This window comes from Mercenaria mercenaria, chromosome 16, assembly GCF_021730395.1.
Source record: "Mercenaria mercenaria strain notata chromosome 16, MADL_Memer_1, whole genome shotgun sequence".
Taxonomy (NCBI): domain Eukaryota; kingdom Metazoa; phylum Mollusca; class Bivalvia; order Venerida; family Veneridae; genus Mercenaria; species Mercenaria mercenaria.
The window spans coordinates 53,515,718-53,539,292 of record NC_069376.1 but is presented as its reverse complement, the minus strand read 5'-3'; the positions used below and the strand labels follow the sequence as shown (position 1 = coordinate 53,539,292).

The 23,575-nt window shown below is 34.9% G+C and overlaps 3 protein-coding genes across 5 annotated transcripts in view; 2 read left to right on the top strand and 1 right to left on the bottom strand.

Moving 5' to 3' along the window:
• LOC123540543 (repetitive organellar protein-like) overlaps nucleotides 1-23,575 on the bottom strand; it is a 326,476-nt gene that overhangs the window by 144,261 nt on the left and 158,640 nt on the right. The gene's annotated exons all lie outside the window — the stretch shown is intronic.
• LOC123540548 (uncharacterized) lies at nucleotides 626-9,873 on the top strand. The gene is made up of 5 exons (XM_045325649.2): nucleotides 626-1,247; nucleotides 2,160-2,325; nucleotides 2,840-2,990; nucleotides 4,794-5,102; nucleotides 8,686-9,873. Exons 1-5 carry the CDS (start codon nucleotides 1,113-1,115, stop codon nucleotides 9,614-9,616), a joined length of 1,692 nt encoding a protein of 563 aa, XP_045181584.2. The 5' UTR covers nucleotides 626-1,112; the 3' UTR covers nucleotides 9,617-9,873.
• LOC128549709 (uncharacterized) lies at nucleotides 12,679-18,995 on the top strand. Of its 2 annotated transcripts, none has more exons than XM_053527096.1 (4): nucleotides 12,679-12,822; nucleotides 14,527-14,738; nucleotides 15,427-15,592; nucleotides 17,082-18,995. In XM_053527096.1, exons 2-4 carry the CDS (start codon nucleotides 14,604-14,606, stop codon nucleotides 18,569-18,571), a joined length of 1,791 nt encoding a protein of 596 aa, XP_053383071.1. In that variant the 5' UTR covers nucleotides 12,679-12,822; nucleotides 14,527-14,603; the 3' UTR covers nucleotides 18,572-18,995. The 2 variants fall into 2 exon arrangements, with proteins under 2 accessions (XP_053383071.1, XP_053383070.1); XM_053527095.1 differs by lacking the exon at nucleotides 12,679-12,822 and adding an exon at nucleotides 13,844-13,994.

Sequence of the window (23,575 nt, the reverse complement as noted above, 5' to 3'; positions counted from 1 at the left end):
GCATTGTTGTCATAAGCATTCAAAATTAGGACCTATAAACAAACTGTAATTAGTGGTATTCTTAACAACAGAATACAAATTGATTAAAATATCTGATTTAGACTAAAGTTAGTAGTAGGTTACTAACCTTTTTATGATCTTTTGTCCAAAGTAAAGTGGGCATGTGGTGAACTGTTGACATAGACTTTGCAAAAACTCATTTATACATAATTGAGCTGATAAAAACATAAGTGTTGGCACCAACAAACTATTTCAGTGAAAATATTTTCTGAAACACGTTTCTAACATTAAACACACACACACTGAAGGCTTCAGCTATTTGCTTCCTTGATGAATCTTTTGGGGTTATTCATTGTCATTTGCAGTATATTTTCAATGAAAAATTAGGCTATTCATATTGAAATAGGTTAGGATGCCTTCATGCATATAATATGGATATTGTATTAGCCACATGTGTGTGGTTATTGATATAATACCATCATTATCATACAATTATTATAAAAGATCTTATTTGATAACAAATTTTGGTTTACAATGGTTAAGATTCTTTAGAACAATATATATGTCACACAAGCAATATGAAGATATTGACAATGTGACAACAATAAGATTAAATGACCCTGCAGTATTGATAAATTTAAATTCAAATCCTCTAGAAGCATGAAAAATTTCAGGAGACCAATCTTTTCTGTGGCAATGATCAGAATCAGGGAACAGAGAAAACATAAAAATGACTTTAGCTGTTGGGCTTAATTTTGGCAGAATATTTCGCAAAAGTGTTTCCAGATCATTAATGTAATCAAAATTAAATAAACAGATTTTGAAAAGGCATTAATTGATTCAAACTGTGACAGACAGAAATAATTTCAGGAAAAAATGTATCAATGGAAATAACATTTGACAAAATTGTGTAAAAAGTGTTAGAAAATGTAAAAACTAGCTGCTGTACCATAACTAAACAGATATAATGCTAAGGAGACTGCTGCTTGAAGAACTGCTGACAAATGAACTTAAGTTATATATTTAGGAAATCATGTAATTAGACAGTAAACAAAAACTGACTCAAGAAATTTCAAATCTACAAACATTATTAAAACACAGTGAAACCAACAATGGATGATGCAGCAAGAGAAGTGTTAAAGAAATGGAAATCAGAGATAAAGAAAAACCTAAATTTGGATGAAGACATTTTGGATACTTTGGAGGCAAGGAATACTCTAAGTGGTGAAAATGTTGCAAAAATAAAGGTACTCTTGATTTCTCTTTAAATACGGAGTTAAACCTTCCCAAAACAGCCACCTGTATTAAGCAGCCAGTTAGCTTAATTCCCAAACTGACATTTTTATCCTAATGTCAACTTGTCTTCAGCAGTCATCATCAGATTGTGCCATTCCCTTGGCTGGCTGCTGAATACAGGTATGACTGTGTTTCATTCTGTAGTACCCAAAAAACTGGTAATAGAAACTATTTAAATTTTACAAAATATCTTAAGGACTTTTAAATTTATTGTCTAAAATGACTTTATTAGGATATTTTGCTTAGTAATTTTCAATTCTGACAGATTTTTTTATGGACTGTTATAAAACTTTCCAGATAACTTAATTAACATCAAAGCAAAAAAAAAAGAAGCTTTTTCTTGGGCCAGACAGTAAAGGTAGCTTATAATCAATTAATTTTCTGATGTGATATAATTAGAGGGACAGTCATTCAAATCATGTTAGATTGTCAAATTTTTGGAACATGAAGAAATCTGTGAAGTTTAAAAAAGTATATTAGTATTATGTATACAGTACTGTATGAAAATGAAATGAAGTACAGAATAATTCATGCTATGTCACATCTTTTTTTTCTCCTGTTGGGAGCTACCTACTTCATTTTAATAGTAAAGGTTTTATCAACAAACAAAATCCATTGAAACATCTTATTTTAACTTTTCATTCACTGTTATTCTTCAATGCTCAAATAAATTTGGAAAAATCATACCCCTTTCATCAGCTTAGCTTCTAATAGAATGTTTCAAGACCACAGGATGTACACCACATTGCATGGAACTATTGAACAGAAATTTAAAGATAATACATCTACAATGTTAAGTCTTTACTTTCAGCATAATGAATCAACAAATGATAACAAGCAGCAACAAAAATCTTCTATTTCAGACTGAGAGGACAAACTCTGAAAAGATCTCTATGTTATTATTTATATTACAAAGAAAGGGACCAGATGCATTTCAAGATTTTATTGATGCAATCAATCCTGCATACAAGTTTCTTGCTGATAAATTAATGGAAAGGTATCATGAAGAAGTCAAAAAACTAGACAGAGGTAAGAATAATAAGAAGAAAGTTTTTAATGTATGGTTGGCTTATATTTGTGTTTGTTCTGTTCGGTTTTAAGTCACGTCAACACAAGACCATAAAATTATGCCAATTTCCGGCTTTTGATAGTGGAGGCTGATTGAACATATCTCTTCCAGCATAAATTAAGAGACAGACAGGCACTAAGCTTATACAAGCCAGCTTGACATCTTCCTTACATGATGATCGCAGAATGGCAGGAACTATTACATACGTTAAGTGATTCAGTCAGCAAACTGAACCACTTGGACAAGCATCGGATTAAGGTGTTCACAATGAACTATAGCCAGTGATATTGGAAATTATAGATTTTTAATAGCTATAACAAAATTCAACATTACTTCCATACAATGATGTTATAAAAGTTTACTTTTAAACATAGATTCAAAACCAGCTGTCATAATTGAAAATAAAATGTTTCTATTCTTTTTTTTTTTTTTTCAAGAATTTCTAGCAGGTAATAGATCTAAACTTTATTGCAGACTCTGGCAACAGTTCTGAAGGATCCCTGGAGTCGATCGAAAATGCTAAATCTGATATTTCTAGTGCTGCTGAAGAACCAGTTTCTCCAAGCATGAAGAACCCATCAAGTTTACCACATGTGGAACAAAATCTTACTCATACAGTAAACAGGTATATTCATAAATGAGAAAATACTCTAATACTGAATTTCATTCTACACTGAAAAACATACTTCATGAAAAAAAACAACAGAAATATAATTTCCTACTTTCCTGCCTGAAGGCTCTGTAATGTTAGGAATCTACTTTATATTGACTGGGTATCTTTTAAGCTTTGCACTGACTTAGAGTTGTTTTATCTATTTTGTATCATGTAACTCAACCAGAATCCATCATTTTAAGGATGTATTGTTTTTAGCATTTTATCGAAATCTTTATATCATTCTCATATATCAGAAAGAGTCCCTATGCAAGAATGTGCTTAAATTTTTAGAGGGGTAATTCCTACAAAAAAAGCACTAAGACTAGAAGATGCTTTTGTAAAAAAGCGCATGTTGCCCCCAGCGCACAGTGGTATAGGCAAGAAGTCAAGAGGGGACCCCCAGCACATAGTCGTATAAGCAAGAAGTCAATAGGGGACAGGAGCGAAAGTCAAAGAGACACTGATGGTTGGCTGCAAAGTTTCAACATTCTGGGCCTAGTGTTATCAAGTTATTGTTCAGCCCCCTGTGACCTTGACCTTTGATGGAGTGACCCCAAATACAATAGGGGCCATGCATCTACTCTGTAAGTCCTATCACCCTATGAAGTTTGAAGGTTCTATGGTTCTCAAGTTATTGACCAGAAATGGATTTCCATTTTCTGTCTGCTGTAAACTTGACCTTTAATAGACTGACCCCAAAATAAATAGAGGTCATCTACTCTGTATGTCCAATCATCCTATAAAGTTTCAACATTCTGGGTCAAGTGGTTCTCAAGTTACTATCTGGAAATGATTTTACATGACCAGGACTCTGTGACCTTAACCTTTAACCGAGTGACCCCAAAATCAATAGGGGTCATCTACACTGCATGACCAATCATTCTATGAAGTTTCAACATTCTGGGTCAAATGGTTCTCAAGTTATTGATCAGAAATGGTTTTCCATGTTCAAGCCCCTGTGACCTTGACCTTTAACAGACTGATCCCAAAATCGATAGGGGTCATCTACTCTGCATGACCAATCATCCTATGAAGTTTCAACACTCTGGGTCAAGTGGTTCTCAAGTTACTGACCGGAAACGGTTTTCCTTGTTCAGGCCCCTGTGACCTTGACCTTTGACAGAGTGACCCCAAAATAAATTGAGGTCATTTACTCTGCATGTCCAATCATCCTATGAAGTTTTAACGTTCTGGGTCATGTGGTTCTCAAGTTATTGATCAGAAATGGTTTTCCATATTCAGGCCCCTGTGACCTTGACCATTAACAGAGTGACCCCAAAATCAATAGGGGCCATCTACTCTGAATGACCAATCATCCTATGAAGTTTCAACATTCTGGGTTAAGTGGTTCTCAAGTTATTGGTCAGAAATGGTTTTCAATGTTCAGGCCCCTGTGACCTTGACCTTTAACAGAGTGGCCCTAAAATCGATAGGAGTCATCTACTCTACATGACCAATCATCCTATGAAGTTTCAACATTCTGGATCAAGTGGTTCTCAAGTTATTGATCGAAAATGGTTTTCAATGTTCAGGCCCCTGTGACCTTCACCTTTGATGGAGTGACCCCAATAACAATAGAGGTTGTCTACTCCAGCAACCCTACTACCCAGGTCAATTAATGGTTCTCCAGTTATTGATCGGAAATGAAGTGTGACGTACGGACAGACAGACAGGGCAAAAACAATATGTGGGGGGGGGGGGGCATAATTATGTTTGTGTGTCTACATACCACATCACCATCTATATACAAAGAGCATTTCTTTTTAAATACAGGAGCAACAGAAATGAAATAATGCATGTTCAACTTCCTCCTGAAAGCCATCCTACGAGACGACAATCAAACCATTCATTAGACATTGCAATCCATCCAACCAACCACTTTGTACACAATTCAAGAAGATCCAGCCATTCCATAGACTTTGCCACTCACCAGAGCTTGAATGGGATGTACACAAAGCTTAAAATGCATCTATTTCACATGAATGAGCGTGAGCAGTCATTCAGTAGTCCTGTGCCTGTAACCTTCGATATGGTTGAAGATCTGCTGGACAAACTACTAAAACTGGAGCAAGATTGTACTAAGTAAGAATGATGTCATTTAGATGTGTTTTTTAGCAATTACAGTTGAAACTCAATATCTAAAATTCTATGCTACCAAGCATTTTAACATGTGGCCATGTGTTGTACCATGTGACTGGGCATTTTACCATGTGAGCAACATTTTAACTTGACAATAACTGAATTAAACGTACATAAAAATGATACTGTGTTTTTCATTTAACGGGAAAGGCAATGTTGTTCTCATGTTAAATCCATCTGCTAGGATTTCTTAAATCATTTAAAGAAGTGAAAGAATTTTCGAAATCAGCTTTAAAATGAGAAAGTTATAGGCATTTAAATATTTGATCAAAATGGTGGCCATTTTGTTTCCATGGCAACAAGAAACAAAATGGCGGATTTATGAAATTTCTAGGTACATATTTGAAGTTTATTTACTTATTTCTGTACCTTCATTTCTCTACTTTTTCCACCTAAAATGAAAGAAATTATCATGTTTTACACCTTACAACCACTGGAAACATATGAAATTAATCTATTTAAAAGGTAATTTGCTAAGTAAAGAATTCATCTGTGTGTAAATGATGTCAAAAACCCACTAAAATGGCTGCCTCCATTATCAGCCATTTTCTTAAATTTCAAACTGCTATATCTTTTTCAATAGTGGTCCTATTTAAAAAATTCTTTCAGCGTTATGAAAGGCTTGAGGATGGCTTTCATATCAAATTAACTTATACAGACATTCCTTGCCCTTTAACATGTGGCCACAGCCTTATAATATTACATGTACATGTAAATATAGTACATACATTATATATATATATATATATATATATATATATATATATATATATGAGAATGAACAGCGATTTGGCAATTATTTTTTCATACTTTCCATTTATTTTTTTTAATTTGCAATGCATGATCACGCATTTACTTAGAATGAAAATTATATTTCAACACATTATGAAATATAAATGCACAGGAATATCTGACTGTTGAGACTTCAAATTTACTTAAACAGAGTCAAAATATATGCATTTTTGAAAAGGAAGTTTTTACAGGAGGTGAACTTTCAGATATTCATTACTAGTCATAGAGCAACACAAAAATTCAGAACTCCATAAACAAGAGCTGTCTGATGACAGCGCGCTCAACTATTCAAGAACTGATTGAAGAATGGGGTCAACATATTTCCACAGATATTCAGACAAAAGAAATAAATAGATTAGACAAACAATGTTCCTGTATTTCTTTGATTTCGATAAGTCTTGCACTAAATGGCAATGTATGAACCAATTTCAAAGTCCAAAAAGGTCCATAATTCAGTCAAAATAGTTATGTACTCTTGCCTACAAATGGAAATCATAAGGATAAACAAGTGTTCAAAGTTTAAAAGCCGTATGTCAAATAGTTTTTACAAAACGTGGACTTGTATGAAAACAGAACCAATTTCTAAGTCCAAAAAGGGCCATAATTCAGCCAAAATCCTTGTTGAGTTATGTACTCTTGCCTATAACTGGATATGGTGATGGTAAACAGGTGTTGAAAGTTTCAAAGCTTTATCTTACAAGGCAGTCTGAAAGACAGCTAAATCCCCCGCCACTGCTATGGATAGTAAAAGGGTAAACCTTTGATTTTAGCTGTGACCTTGACCTTGAACTGACATGGCTGACTCATGAAGTCTGCACAACGTCTTGATGAGGTGATCATTTGACCCAAGTTTCATGAAAATCCTTCAAGGGGTTTAGGAGATACAGAGCTGAAACCTTTGACCTTCAGTTGTGACCTTGACCTTGAGTTGACATGGCTGACTCATGAGTTCTTGATGAGGTGATCATTTGACCCAAGTTTGATGAAAATCCTTCAAGGGGTTTAGGAGATACAGAGTGGACACCAAATGGAAGGCTCAAACCTTCGACCCTTAGCTGTGACCTTGAGCTGGCATGGTTGACTCATAATTTCTGCACATCGTTCTGATGAGGTAATCATTTGACCCAAGTTTTATAAAGTTCCTTCAAGGGGTTTAGGAGATATAGAGCGAACACGAAATGGAAGGCTCAAACCTTTGACCTTCAGTTGTGGCCTTGACCTTGAGCCGACATGGCTGACTCATAAGTTCTGCACATCGCCTTGATGAGGTGATCGTTTGACCCAAGTTTTATAAAATTCCTTCAAGGGGTTTAAGAGATATAGAGCGGACACAAAATGGAAGGCTCAAACCTTTGACCCCGAGTTGTGACCTTGAACTTGAGCTGGCATGGCTGACTCATGGGTTCTGCACATCGTCTTGATAAGGTGATCATTTGACCCAAGTTTTATAAAATTCCTTCAAGGGGTTTAAGAGATATAGAGCGGAAACAAAATGGAAGGCTCAAACCTTTGACCCCGAGTTGTGACCTTGACCTTGAGCTGGCATGGCTGACTCATGGGTTCTGCACATTGTCTTGATGAGGTGATCATTTGACCCAAGTTTTATAAAATTACTTCAAGGGGTTTAGGAGATATAGAGCGGACACAAAATGGCAGGCTCAAACCTTTGACCTTGAGTTGTGACCTTGACCTTGAACTGACAAGGCTGACTCGTGGGTTCTGCACATCGTCTTGATGAGGTGATCATTTGACCCAAGTTTGATGAAAATCCTTCAAGGGGTTTAGGAGATATTGAGAGGACATGAAAGTGTTACGGACGGAAGGACGGACGGAAAGACGGACGAAAGGACGGACGGAAGGACGGACAGATGGACGGAAGGACGGATGGACGGACGCAGACCATTCCTATAATCCCTCCGCCACGGCGGGTAATTAAAAAGACTTTGTCAAAATATGAACTGGTACGAAATATTTACCAAGATTTCTAAGTCAAAAGGGGCCATAATTCAGCCAAAATCCTTGATGGAGTTATGTGCTCTTGCCTATAACTGGACATGGTGATGGTAAACAAGTGTTGAAAGTGTCAAAGCTTTATCTCAAAAGACTTTGTCAAAATACGAACTGGTACGAAAAACTTAACCAAGATTTCTAAGTCAAAAGGGGCCACAATTCAGCCAAAATCCTTGATGGAGTTATGTACTCTTGCCTATAACTGGCCATGGTGATGGTAAACAAGTGTTGAAAGTTTCAAAGCTTTATCTTAAAAGACTTTGTCAAAATATGAACTGGTACGAAAAACTTAACCATGATTTCTAAGTCAAAAGGGGCCACAATTCAGCCAAAATCCTTGATGGAGTTATGTGCTCTTGCCTATAACTGGCCATTGTGATGGTAAACAAGTGTTGAAAGTTTCAAAGCTTTATCTCAAAAGACTTTGTCAAAATGTGGACTGGTACGAAAAACTTAACCAAGGCGTGACGCCGACGCCGTGGTGAGTAGGATAGCTCCACTTATTCTTCGAATAGTCGAGCTAATAAAATCAATGTGCATTATCTCCAACAATTTAAACACCACAAAATGGGTCTGCCAAATTTCTTACTAAAATGTCAAACAAAAATAAACCAACCTCCAGTTAAAATAATTTGACAGTCCATCCTAGTAACTACAATTTCAACATGAAATTTATTAATTACAATTGTTAAATAACTGATCTTAAACATGTCTATGTTTTCAGGGCAATTGGAGCAACTAACAAGGACTCTTTACTTACAAGCATCATTAACCTGAAATTATTGAAGGCAGAACTACAGAAAAATTTGAACAAGAAAGAGGAGCAAGTACAGAAATATGCTAGTAAAATTTTGAAGCTTGAAACCAAATGTAAAAATAATGAAATGACACTTAATCAGCAACAGAAGACTGTAGATTCTCTAAGACTGGAAAACCAGCACTTAAATGAAGAAAATGAAATGCTCAAGGAAAGCCTTTGCCAAACCGAACAAAGTAAACAGACTGAGGGTGAGGCTGATCTTAAAGACAAAAGTCTTAGGCACATGAGTAGGCAGAATGAAGAACTGAGAAAAAAAGTTGCTAAATATGAAAAAGAGCTTGAAATAATGAGTCAGAAGTTAAGTGTTTTACATAAACAAACCCAAGATCAAACACATCAATCAAATGCGTTGTCAAACGATGATGCTGTAAAAGCAGCATTCCTAGAAAACGGAAAGAGAAAGGAAGTAGCTGCGAAGACAATGGTTTCAGAAGCAAATGATGCTGCCAAGTCAAGACCTTCAACCTTACAGGAATGTAGGGAAATGTGTGCAGGAACTACTTCTAGATACAACATGCAACAAATGAAAAACAAAATTCTGTTTGCTGAGGCAAAGCGAACTGAAAGTAAAAATCAGAAAGATTCAGACCACAAAGAAAGAATTATATGTGATGGTGCAACGGCTCAGCAAAAAGATGATGACTTTCATGACAAAAGAAGACAACCATACGGAACAACAAACTCTTATGAAACAATGGCAAAATTAACTGCGAGTAAGCTTAGTGTTACACATTCCAATATACTGAAACAGAAGTCACCTGTTCAAGTCAGAAAGCCATTGACTTACAAGGGTTTGAAAAAAAATCCAAGGTGGGGGAAAAAAACACTCAGGTGAAATCAACGAATAATGACTAGCTTAATATTGTGTTAGTATTGTAAATACTTAGATAACTATTATTCCAATGAATACATAGTAAATTTAACAGTTATCTGAAAATAAAAAAGGTTAAAGAGCAGGCTTTTTAAAGAATGCAAATTGCAGGTTATGAAAAGCCAACTGTTAATCTAATATGTTGTTGTTTTCTCAAAGCATTTCTTTCAAGAAGGGAATATACTCAGGTAATACACTATTAAATGAAAAAAACAACAACACTTTTTGTTTCATCAAATTGTTGCATCATTTTCTTAAATCTGAGAAAAACCATACAAGTCTACCAGTGTGACCAGAATGAAAGAATATTGACAAAACTACTCACTCCTATTCTGTGTGTGTGTTTAACGTCTTTTTCAACAATTTTTCAGTCAAATAAACGACGGTGTCTACTTGTAGCAGTGTGCACAATGCCCAACTTTATAGTGCTGCCTCACTGGAATATCACGCCATAGACATGTGACATGATACCCAACCCAGTCACATTGTACTGACACCGGGCTGACTGGTCCTAGCACTACCCCCTTAATGCTGAGCACCAAGAGAGGAAGCTGCTAGTACCAATTTTTACGTCTTTGGTATGACGCGGCCGAGGATCGAACCCACGACCTCCCACACTCAAAGCGGACGCTCTACCACCAGGCTACCTAGGCGGTTCACTCCTATTCTGTAAGCTTGGAATGGCACCTATTAAGGATCAATACCACTTTTAAGCAATCTAAATGACTTTTAAATATCAGGGATTGTTTTTCGTGAAGAAAAAGGTATGATTCCAAGCACTTAACATGCAGACACAAATTAAGGGCCATAACTATAGTAAAAATCACTGAACCATAACATTCTAACATTATGTGCAATTAGGCTTGGTAACCTTTGCTTAACATTCTTATCACTCTGTCTTGGAAATTTTGAAAGCCAGTTGCCTTCATTTTCAATTATAGTTGGTCATTTTGTTGAATAGTTTATCTTATCAAGTGATTTTAAGATTTATGAGATTTTTAAGGTTTAGAAGTATAACATCAAAACACAAACAAAAAACATCTGTACCAACAATCTACATGTCCATTATGAGTACGGTACAACTGGATACTTTAAATATTCTCAAAACTTTTCCCCCTTTAGAAATGAATGCAATATGTAAAAAATAAACATTTGCTGAAAACTATGTTTGACCCAGTAAAGTGAAATTTCAGCACTGGGACACTATTGCTAATGCATCAGCAGCTCTTTGAATATGATGAGTTTTTAAAGGTGCTGAACTCACAGTCCAAAAGTGTGGTCCTTTTATCCAGTCCTTTACCAGAATTCAATGTAGACAATAATTATTGTTTTATATAGTAATATACACATTTTACATGCTGTTTCAATTTTAATGTCTTTCTCTGATTTGGTGCTGTTTGATTTTTTTTCAAAATATGGGGCTAACTGTCAAGGTATGCGGTATGGAAAGGTTTACACAGACCCCAAAAAGTATCTGATACTTAAACCTGCAATCCATGTTACTAATTCGAACAGAAGTGAGAACAAACAGAGGGTTGAACTGAAAAGAGTACGGTCTTAAACAACAGTTTAAGAACAATTTGTTTTATTGGCACAGCACCATTCCAAAACTGCATGAATTAACTTTAAAGATTTAAATACTGTCTGTAGTCATGTCTTCAATATAGTTATTCTGCAGTAACTAATAATTTTTCCTTGTTTCATACTAATTATATAATAGTATCTTAAAACTTAGGTATATTTAAAGGCCAGCTATGTATTTAAATATTCCATTTTTTTTTCAAAAGAAGAACTTTAAATGTAGGTTGGTGAGATAATTGTAACTGATAAGTTTATCTCTAGAAGCAATGTTAAAACCTCTTTTGAATAAAATTAGTTGATTAACAAGCACCCTTTGATCTTTACTGGCAGATAAGATATTTGGGTTTACCAAAAACTAAACATTGATCAATGGACAGGTAATTAACTATTAAATGTATATATATATCTCAAGGTAGCCTTGACCATGTGACATTTATGACTTAATAACTTAAAATAACATCCAATCATAACTGCATAGATACTACTGCAAAAATATCATAAAAGTAACTTGAAGATCTCTCGAGTCTGCTTCCTGGATAAACCAGTACAGGTGTCACATGAGAAGAAGTGGTTGTGACCCCACTGGGTTTGAGCCCACAACTTGGGAGTAGAATGGCTGACACCATGAACCAGTAGATCAATGCTCCATAGAAACAGAATGATAAATTATTGTAGTGTCCTTTCAAAGTTACCTTGGGTGAGGTTGTCAGGTTTGCAACAGTTCATTTTTGTTTTATAACCATTCCCACTTACCTTTGAAAACCATTGGAAATGTAATACAGAGTTGTAAGTTTAAAGTCATTTCTCGCCAAAAACAAAACTTCTATTGCAAATGAAACAGGACTGCTTCCAAAACTCCAACAGCGGAACATCCTGGAGGTACAACTGGATGTATTATTATATTGTGTTTGAATAAAGTTAAGACTAAGACTGGCTGTGATGACCGAATCACAGCCCTAAAATCAGCTGGAAAAATTCAACCCAACCAAACATGCAGCTAAAGATTAAAGGAAGGTGTATATTGCCACTGAACAAAAGTGCTAGAAGATTAACAGAAGATTAATCTTCTTGACCGGGTTTATAGAACAATAAGATTTAAGATTTGATATAACAATTCACACAGTATAACAGTTGAAAACATTAAATCATATTTCATATTGTTGCAAAAATAGGAATAAGTGAACATCAACAGATTTCTAGGTATGAAGTGGCAGCTTGGTTCATTTGGATTTTCTAATCTGATAAAAGGTACCGTAAGTTGATTTAAGCAAAGGTAAATTTCATGAATGATCTCATTTTTCCCCTCTCATTTTTTTTTTAAAAGGCTGATTATGGTTTACATTAAAATGTCAATATATCAATAGATACTTAATACTGTTTAAAAGCTGTTTTAATCTAAGTTTTCAGTGAGACTGTATGAATTTACAAAGTTAATGTGTGAGGTTTAGGTAAACATTATGTCATTGTATGCAGCAGACACTGAGAATGTCTTCTTTGTGAAATGTGATGGACACAACAGGCTGGCAGGTACGAAGTGGCAGCTTTCAGCAATGAGTTTGTTTCACCTGGATTTTCTAATCTGATAAAAGGTAATTTAACTTTTAAAGCAAAGGTTAATTTCATGAATGATCTCATTTTTTCCCTCTCATTTTTTTTAAAAGGCTGATTATGGTTTACATTAAAATGTCAATATATCAATAGATACTTAATACTGTTTAAAAGCTTTTTTAATCTAAGTTTTCAGTGAGACTGTGTGAATTTACAAAGTTAATGTGTGAGGTTTAGGTAAACATTATGTCATTGTATGCAGTAGACACAGCTCAAATTTAAATTGCTAAAGACAATGAGAATGTCTTCTTTGTGAAATGTGATGGACAGGACTTAAAAGTTTTATATAATCATAATTAAGGTTCATGGATTTAAAACAAGTTAAAGGATTGTAATTCAACAATTACAGACCACATGGCACACTAGTTATGTAGGCTACAATAGAAACAGTCAAAGAAAGTCTAATATATTAGTATTGTGTTGTCTAATCTGGAACACAGGACTGCCTTTCAAGTATGGAGATTATTTTGTTTTACCCAAACACATAAAACAATTATCTGAAACTGAACTTTTGACTCATAATTAGTAATGATTATAAATATTTAAGAAAAATTATTAATAATTAGTAGCCTTGACTGAGAAATTTTGAAAGAAAACTAGGTCTTGCATGATGCACATGCGTGTGTGACTGGTATCGACAGACAACAAGACTTCATTCAAGATTGTATCTCTCAAAATCTGTAACAGATCTACTGGTGTATTTCTCAATAACAAAAACCCTAGAAGATCTTTTTTCATCTCTTAAGACCATAAGATTACGATCTGAACAAGATTTCAAACAGCAAGGTCAGCATCTATACAATTAATGAATGACAAGTAACAAAACAATTAGCCCACCAGGAAATGTATATCTCTTGTCTTTTGTTCATCATTTATGTCTTTTATCTTTTTTTTTATTCAACTTGGCACAATTATGGAACCTACTCTAGTCGAACTAGACAAAAGCAAAGTGATGACTTCAGAATTATCTGCCATTAAGTGGATGACACAAATTACAGATTATGATAAATACTTACCAAATAAAATATTTGTTTGTCAGTCTTTTTTCTAGCACAGCTGGATTTTTATTTGTACTGTAAATCATATTTATTGTAATCATTTAATAAAACTGTGGCTGAATGAACTTACATAGAAAACTGTCAATGCAATACAGGTAAGTTTCTGGTAAAAACTAATGCAGTAAAGTTTTCTTTTAAAAAATGTAATAGTTTTAAGAGGAACCACACATTTTGTTGAATTATAATTATGATTAACCATATTGTTTCGGTGTAGATGTCATTTTAACTGCTTTTGTCTGAATGATTCAATACAGTATTGCAAAATTTTATGGAAGCCCCAAAAGAAGATTTGTTTCTAACAGGACTGAGACTACTGTTTTAAAATATTTTAAGACATATGTAAATAAATTTTAAGATAAAATAAACATTGCACAGATAGACAAAGGAGTTTATACTTATTACAATGGTTACTTTCAAACATAATAATGTTCCTTACCAAGCTACTGTGGAGCATTTACAAATAAATGTGAAGTATATAGGGCTGTAATGAGTGATTGTAAATCTTAGCAAGTGTTTAATCATTCTTAAAGAAGTAGGAAAAAAAAGTTACATTATAAAAAAATACAAGAGAAAATTTGGGGAAATTTTGTGCTGCAGTAATATGTTTTAATTTTTTGTCTTTAAAAGAGTTGAAGAAAGCAAAGGTTTCCTACAGTTACAACAGTGCAAAAGGGAATACCTGAAGTTGAAGACCAATATTCACCATGGATAAGAGACAGAAATCCACTCTACGCAGTCAGCACATCAGAATTGCAGATGAACTGATCTTAGATGAGGATTTCTATGCTGCTCTACGAAGGGATAAAATTTTCACTAATGGAATGCTTGATTTAATTAAGGTAAATTTTAATGTTTTCTCTTACAGAAAATCAAATACATATCACATTTATTTTTGTATAGCTTTCTGTAACTTACATTTGATATAAATGTTGTTACCAAAACTACAGCTTGGAAAAGAGACCATGAAACTGCTATAATAATTATTCTATGGTTATATTATCAATTCACTATTTGTGATGTCCAAAATTCAATTGTGTCATCTCTTAGTTTATTTAAAGATATGTATTTAGAGAATAATGTCAAGATATTATTAAATTTATTGTCTCGGGTATCCTAAAATGAATTATATACAGCATTAAATGAAATAAAGATATAAAATGTAGAGTACTGAGTACTTGGTATTTTCAAAAACACCTTTTACATATATATAAATAAATAAGTAATATCTCAAAATCCATGTGATTTTATTATATCCTACACAGGAATAACAGATATGAATAATTTGTTCATAATAATTTTTAAAGTAGTAAGACTTTTTTTCTTATCACCAAATTGGTTTTAAAATTATTTTAAGTTTATCGATAGCTTCATTTAATGACATCAACTGGAACTTTTAATAAAGTGCAAGACTGATTTAAAATTTAAACTACTTATTATAATAAGTTTTTAATTGATATATATTTTTAAATGAGATAAATTTCTATTAAAAGTAAATGAAACTATATTCCTAAAATACTATAAACACAGGATGAGGCAAAACCTAGAGATCGGGTGTATAAAATGCTAGAATTACTGGAGAAAAGAGGGCCAACAGCTTTTGAGAACTTTGTGTGGATTCTGAAAGAAAATTATGAATGGCTGGCAAAAGAATTAGAAGATCAGTATAACAAAAGACTTCAGCAAAGTCAACAAGGTAAAAGAACACTTCATATTTATTTTTATTTAGTAATAAATTTTCAAGAAAGCAGTTGTTTTAGTTTTTTCAACATCTTCCATAATATAAGCTAATTCATTTCTATCCAAGACTATTCTTAAAAGTGCTCAGACAACCTCCACAAATATTCTCCTATTAAATATTTTTACTTCAGAAAGTTACCCTTTTTAAGTTCAATGGTCAAACATCTTACTCTCTTAAAAAGTCATAAATTAATGACTTTCAAACATTGCAAGTAATGACTTCTAAATTAAGTAATGTAAAATGTAAGAGTTGTTTCATCACTGGCCCTTATGCAACTTAACTTGGCACTGCATGAAGTTTAATTATCTGTTTTCATGTCAGTCTCTATTTTAATTATCTCTGTTTTGATTTCAGTCTCTCTTTTGATTATCCCCGTTTTGATTTCAGTCTCTCTTTTGATTTTCTCTGTTTTGATTTCAGTCTCTATTTTAATTATCTCTGTTTTGATTTCAGTCTCTCTTTTGATTATCTGTTTTTATTTCAGTCTCTCTTTTAATTATCTCTGTTTTTATTTCAGTCTCTCTTTTGATTATCTCTGTTTTGATTTCAGTCTCTATTTTAACTATTTCTGTTTTGATTTCAGTCTCTCTTTTGATTATCTCTGTTTTGATTTCAGTCTCTCTTTTGATTATCTCTGTTTTGATTTCAGTCTCTCTTTTAATTATCTCTGTTTTGATTTCAGTCTCTCTTTTGATTATCTCTGTTTTGATTTCAGTCTCTATTTAAATTATCTCTGTTTTGATTTCAGTCTCTCTTTTGATTATCTCTGTTTTGATTTCAGTCTCTATTTTCATTATCTCTGTTTTGATTTCAGTCTCTATTTTAACTATTTCTGTTTTGATTTCAGTCTCTCTTTTGTTTATCTCTGTTTTGATGTCAGTCTGTACTGACTGAATTTTTTTTTTAAATTGCCATCAAAACTCACAGGAGCACAGTAAACAATTTTTTAATGACCGTCCATGCTCTTCAACCTACAATCTTCCTGTTGCTTCAAAACCATATTCTTACTTGTCTTGTTTTTATTCTGCATAACTTCCTTCCTTCAAATTTCCATGGCTTTATGGGACATGAACAGACATTTCATTACTTTCATGCTTTCAAAGGATCTTTTAATAGCTGCAGATTTTATCAACTATCACAACGTAAAAATTTACAGCAGTCTTTAGGTGCTGAGTGGCAGCCAAAGAAAGTGTCCCAGTACATGGACATGGTGTTGTTGCATTTTCTAGTCCTTCAGGATAATTAAGTTAATTCAAATTTTCTGAATAACATAGTTTTGTTTAAGCCAATGCTAGTGGGTATGAGGGGTGTTTCACATTTGATTACCTCTCATGGACAGCTTCAGTCAAACTAAGTCAGCTATTGTTTCACATGGTTGCATTCTATAATTCCTAAATTTCCATTTGTTTCAATTAATATAACTGACACAATTTTCTATCAACAGAGAGAGACAAACATGATCAAAGATCTGTCCAGTATGAAACCCATCCAAAATACTTCAGCCAAGACAACTACAACAGAGTTGAACAATACTGCAACACAAACAACAGGGCAGTTTCCACCACTACCCACCACCAGAGAGCAAGGCATACAATAATACCTACACAGGAATCTGTCTCAGCTGGCTACTATTACAACAAAGATTCCCAGCAATTCTTCCCCACACCTGGCTATAACCTTGCTGTGGTTCCACAAAATCATTCCCAACAGCAGCCGCAGGATGCGGGCCTTACTGACTCAGAACCACAGAGAAAGCAATACAAAGATGCATGTATGAGTCCTATTGGTATAATAGAGTCTCCTAGAAAATCAGTACATGCAGCAAGTGGTCCAAAGGAGTCGAAAAATGATAGACATGACACTCAAAGTGAAGCAGAGTCATGTGATCAAGGCTTTGATGAAATCAAGAGTCAAACAGCTACTGTAACAACATTAACAAATGATGATGCTGAAAGTCAAATCACAAGTACAACTGAAGCAAGAAGTGAGGGATTTGAAAATACTGATACAGTTGATGGACCAGAGGATGTTAATGTAGGCTTGAATGAGAATGATGAAGAGTTCCCAACAGGTGAGGTTTACTACGACTGTGTAAGAAGAGGAAGTTCTCGTTTCTCACACTTTGATGAAGAAGTTTTTCAACCTGAATTAGGTATGCATGATGATGAAAATGATATGTCCAGGTCTGAAATATCTTTTGAACACACTGAGGCTTTTCAAATTCAGATGGAAGCAATGAGGAATATGTACATCAAACTTCTTGGCGTAACTTTTGAAAATGAGGACACAGGTGACATTGATGATAATGAAGTCACTTGGGAAATGATAGATTGTGAAATGGACAGACTTATATACAGGTTGAAAAATTCTGATGACATGAAAATGATCAGGAAGTGCTATGATCTTTTTCCTGAGAAAGAAAGAAAGCAGCCACTTAACATGTGCATTGAGAGTGTATTAGCTGACAAAAAAGAACTTGACAACAAACATAGAGATAAACAACAGGAAATTGAACAGATGGTATCTGAATTGTGGAAGCACCAACAAGATATGAGCAATTTCAAAAAGCTACAGAAAAGGCTAACTGATAAGGAAACTGAATACAATAACCTTAAAACATCATTAGACAATCTGGAAAAGGATGCTGACACTAAATTTAAACAGATAGCAGAAAAGGATGCAAGGATTGAAGCACTTGAAACAAAAGTAAAAGAATTACAAGGTGACCAAATGAGGAAACTTGGAATGCCAACAAGAAGGGGGGCACCAAATCAAAGACGGGTGTCCAATACACAGGGACAGTCTCCAAGAAGACAGTCCACTAATTACACCGAACCAAGGATGTCTCTTATGCAAGGTGCTTATGGAAATGGTCATCAATCCCCTAGAAATATTACAACAGCAATGAGAAGGGCAACTAGCAACAGGAGATAGTAAACTTAAGTATTTGAGTACTAGACAAGTGACTCTTTCCTGTTTGTGGAGCTAATATGCCTAGGAACTGCATTTTAAATGAACTAGAAAACTATCTGAGGAGGACCAAAAACCTAGTATTAATGACTCAAAATACAAACAAAAGACCTTTCAATTTTGAAAGGTGTTCACATGAACCATTTTCATTAAGACATAATCATCTTCTTGCCAATGTGAGAGCATAAGAAACATTATGTTATCATCTTAAGTGCTTTAGTAAACATGTTTAATCTATGCTTGTCCCTGGAATAGTTTTGGATATCAAAATATATTTTTATAGGGGAGCTTGGAATAAATTAACTCTACCAAAAACCATCCATGTTGCTGGAAATGATTAAATACAAACTTTGTTTTAGCATCAAATACACATTATGATGGCCTTTAATACAGTTTAATCATTTTCTCTTTGATATGGAAAGTATACACAAGATTTTATAACTTGTGTTCCTTTTATGTAAATTTGAACTTTGCATTTCTTACATATGTTCTCATTCGTTGTCTTGAATTGTTACTGTTGATTTATTTTATTGAGTTTGTTGATAAATAAACTATGAGGAATATGTATATCAAACTATACTGCAACTCATTGGAATCATTCTCCTCTACAGTTCCTCACCTGATGTAAAGTATATACTACATTGCAACTCATTGGAATCATTCTCCTGTACAGTTCCTCACCTGATGTAAAGCATAATATACTATACTGCAACTCATTGGAATCATTCTCCTGTACAGTTCCTCACCCGATGTAAAGCATAATATACTATACTGCAACTCACTGGAATCATTCTCCTGTACAGTTCCTCACCTGATGTAAGCATAATATACTATACTGCAACTCATTGGAATCATTCTCCTGTACAGTTCCTCACCGATGTAAAGCATACATATACTATACTGCAACTCATGGAATCATTCTCCTGTACAGTTCCTTACCTGATGTAAAGCATATATATATACTGCAACTCATTGGAATCATGTAAAGTTTACTACATGCACTCATTGGAATCATTCTCCTGTACAGTTCCTTACCTGATGTAAAGCATCATATACTTACTGGACTCATTGAACATGTAAAGTAATCTACACAACTCATTGGAATCATTCTCCTGTACAGTTCCTCACCTGATGTAAAGCATAATATACTATACTGCAACTCATTGGAATCATTCTCCTGTACAGTTCCTCACCCGATGTAAAGCATAATATACTATACTGCAACTCATTGGAATCATTCTCCTGTACAGTTCTCACCGATGTCAACTGATGTACTATACTGCAATCTTGAATATTCTCCTGTACAGTTCCTCACCCAATGTAAAGCATGATGTACTATACTGCAACTCATTGGAATGATTCTCCTGTACAGTTCCTCACCGATGTAAAGCATAATATACTATACTGCAACTCATTGGAATCATTCTCCTGTACAGTTCCTCACCCGATGTAAAGCATAATATACTATACTGCAACTCACTGGAATCATTCTCCTGTACAGTTCCTCACCGATGTAAAGCATGATTACTATACTGCAACTCACTGGAATCATTCTCCTGTACAGTTCCTCACCGATGTAAAGCATGATGTACTATACTGCAACTCACTGGAATCATTCTCCTGTACAGTTCCTCACCGATGTAAAGCATGATTACTATACTGCAACTCACTGGAATCATTCTCCTGTACAGTTCCTCACCTGATGTAAAGCATGATGTACTATACTGCAACTCACTGGAATCATTCTCCTGTACAGTTCCTCACCCGATGTAAAGCATGATGTACTATACTGCAACTCACTGGAATCATTCTCCTGTACAGTTCCTCACCCGATGTAAAGCATGATGTACTATACTGCAACTCATTGGAATCATTCTCCTGTACAGTTCCTCACCCGATGTAAAGCATGATGTACTATACTGCAACTCACTGGAATCATTCTCCTGTACAGTTCCTCACCCGATGTAAAGCATGATGTACTATACTGCAACTCACTGGAATCATTCTCCTGTACAGTTCCTCACCCGATGTAAAGCATGATGTACTATACTGCAACTCATTGGAATCATTCTCCTGTACAGTTCCTCACCCGATGTAAACGTGATGTACTATACTGCAACTCATTGGAATCATTCTCCTGTCAAATTCCTCACCCGATGTAAAGCATGGTGTACTATACTGCAACTCATTGGAATCATTCTCCTGTACAGTTCCTCACCCGATGTAAAGCATAATGTACTATACTGCAACTCATTGGAATCATTCTCCTGTACAGTTCCTCACCCGATGTAAAGCATGATGTACTGCAACTCATTGGAATCATTCTCCTGTACAGTTCCTCACCCGATGTAAAGCATAATATACTATACTGCAACTCATTGGAATCATTCTCCTGTCAAATTCCTCACCCGATGTAAAGCATAATATACTATACTGCAACTCATTGGAATCATTCTCCTGTCAAATTCCTCACCCGATGTAAAGCATAATATACTATACTGCAACTCATTGGAATCATTCTCCTGTCAAATTCCTCACCCGATGTAAAGCATAATATACTATACTGCAACTCATTGGAATCATTCTCCTGTACAGTTCCTTACCTGATGTAAAGCATAATATACTATACTGCAACTCATTGGAATCATTCTCCTGTACAGTTCCTCACCTGATGTAAAGTATATACTATACTGCAACTCATTGGAATCATTCTCCTGTACAGTTCCTCACCTGATGTAAAGCATAATATACTATACTGCAACTCATTGGAATGATTCTCCTGTACAGCCCACCCGCTTAGCTCAATACGTAAGAGCGTTGGTCTACGGATCTCGGGGTCGCGAGTTCGATCCTCGGGCGGGGCGTATGTTCTCCGTGACTAATTGATAAACGACATTGTGTCTGATATCATTAGTCCTCCACCTCTGATTCATGTGGGGAAGTTGGCAGTTACTTGCGGAGAACAGGTTTGTACTGGTACAGAATCCAGGAACACTGGTTAGGTTAACTGCCCGCCGTTACATAACTGAAATACTGTTGAAAAAACGGCGTTAAACCCAAAACAAACAACAATTCTCCGTACAGTTCCTCCCGAGTAAGCATATACTATCTGCAACTCATTGGACATCTCCGTACAGTTCCTCACCGATGTAAGCATATATACTATACTGCAACTCACTGGATCATTCTCCCTACATCCACTGATGTAAAGCATAATATACATACTGCAACTCACTGGAATCATTCTCCTGTACAGTTCCTCACCCGATGTAAAGCATAATATACTATACTGCAACTCACTGGAATCATTCTCCTCTACAGTTCCTCACCCGATGTAAAGCATAATATACTATACTGCAACTCACTGGAATCATTCTCCTGTACAGTTCCTCACCCGATGTAAAGCATAATATACTATACTGCAACTCACTGGAATCATTCTCCTGTACAGTTCCTCACCTGATGTAAAGCATCATATAATATACTGCAACTCATTGGAATCATTCCTCACCTGATGTAAAGCATAATATACTATACTGCAACTCATTGGAATCATTCTCCTGTACAGTTCCTCATCTGATGTAAAGTATATACTACATTGCAACTTATTGGAATCATTCTCCTGTACAGTTCCTTACCTGATGTAAAGCATAATATACTATACTGCAACTCATTGGAATCATTCTCCTGTACAGTTCCTTACCTGATGTAAAGCATAATATACTATACTGCAACTCATTGGAATCATTCTCCTGTACAGTTCCTCACCCGATGTAAAGCATAATATACTATACTGCAACTCACTGGAATCATTCTCCTGTACAGTTCCTCACCCGATGTAAAGCATAATATACTATACTGCAACTCATTGGAATCATTCTCCTGTACAGTTCCTCACCTGATGTAAAGCATAATATACTATACTGCAACTCATTGGAATCATTCTCCTGTACAGTTCCTCACCCGATGTAAAGCATAATATACTATACTGCAACTCATTGGAATCATTCTCCTGTACAGTTCCTCACCTGATGTAAAGCATAATATACTAAAATGCAACTCATTGGAATCATTCTCCTGTACAGTTCCTCACCCGATGTAAAGCATAATATACTAAAATGCAACTCATTGGAATCATTCTCCTGTACAGTTCCTCACCCGATGTAAAGCATAATATACTAAAATGCAACTCATTGGAATCATTCTCCTGTACAGTTCCTCACCTGATGTAAAGCATAATATACTAAAATGCAACTCATTGGAATCATTCTCCTGTACAGTTCCTCACCTGATGTAAAGCATAATATACTAAAATGCAACTCATTGGAATCATTCTCCTGTACAGTTCCTCACCTGATGTAAAGCATAATATACTATACTGCAACTCATTGGAATCATTCTCCTGTACAGTTCCTCACCCGATGTAAAGCATAATATACTATACTGCAACTCATTGGAATCATTCTCCTGTACAGTTCCTCACCCGATGTAAAGCATAATATACTATACTGCAACTCATTGGAATCATTCTCCTGTACAGTTCCTTACCTGATGTAAAGCATAATATACTATACTGCAACTCATTGGAATCATTCTCCTGTACAGTTCCTCACCTGATGTAAAGTATATACTATACTGCAACTCATTGGAATCATTCTCCTGTCAAATTCCTCACCTGATGTAAAGCATAATATACTATACTGCAACTCATTGGAATCATTCTCCTGTACAGTTCCTCACCTGATGTAAAGCATAATATACTATACTGCAACTCACTGGAATCATTCTCCTGTACAGTTCCTCACCTGATGTAAAGTATATACTACATTGCAACTCATTGGAATCATTCTCCTGTACAGTTCCTTACCTGATGTAAAGCATAATATACTATACTGCAACTCATTGGAATCATTCTCCTGTACAGTTCCTCACCTGATGTAAAGTATATACTACATTGCAACTCATTGG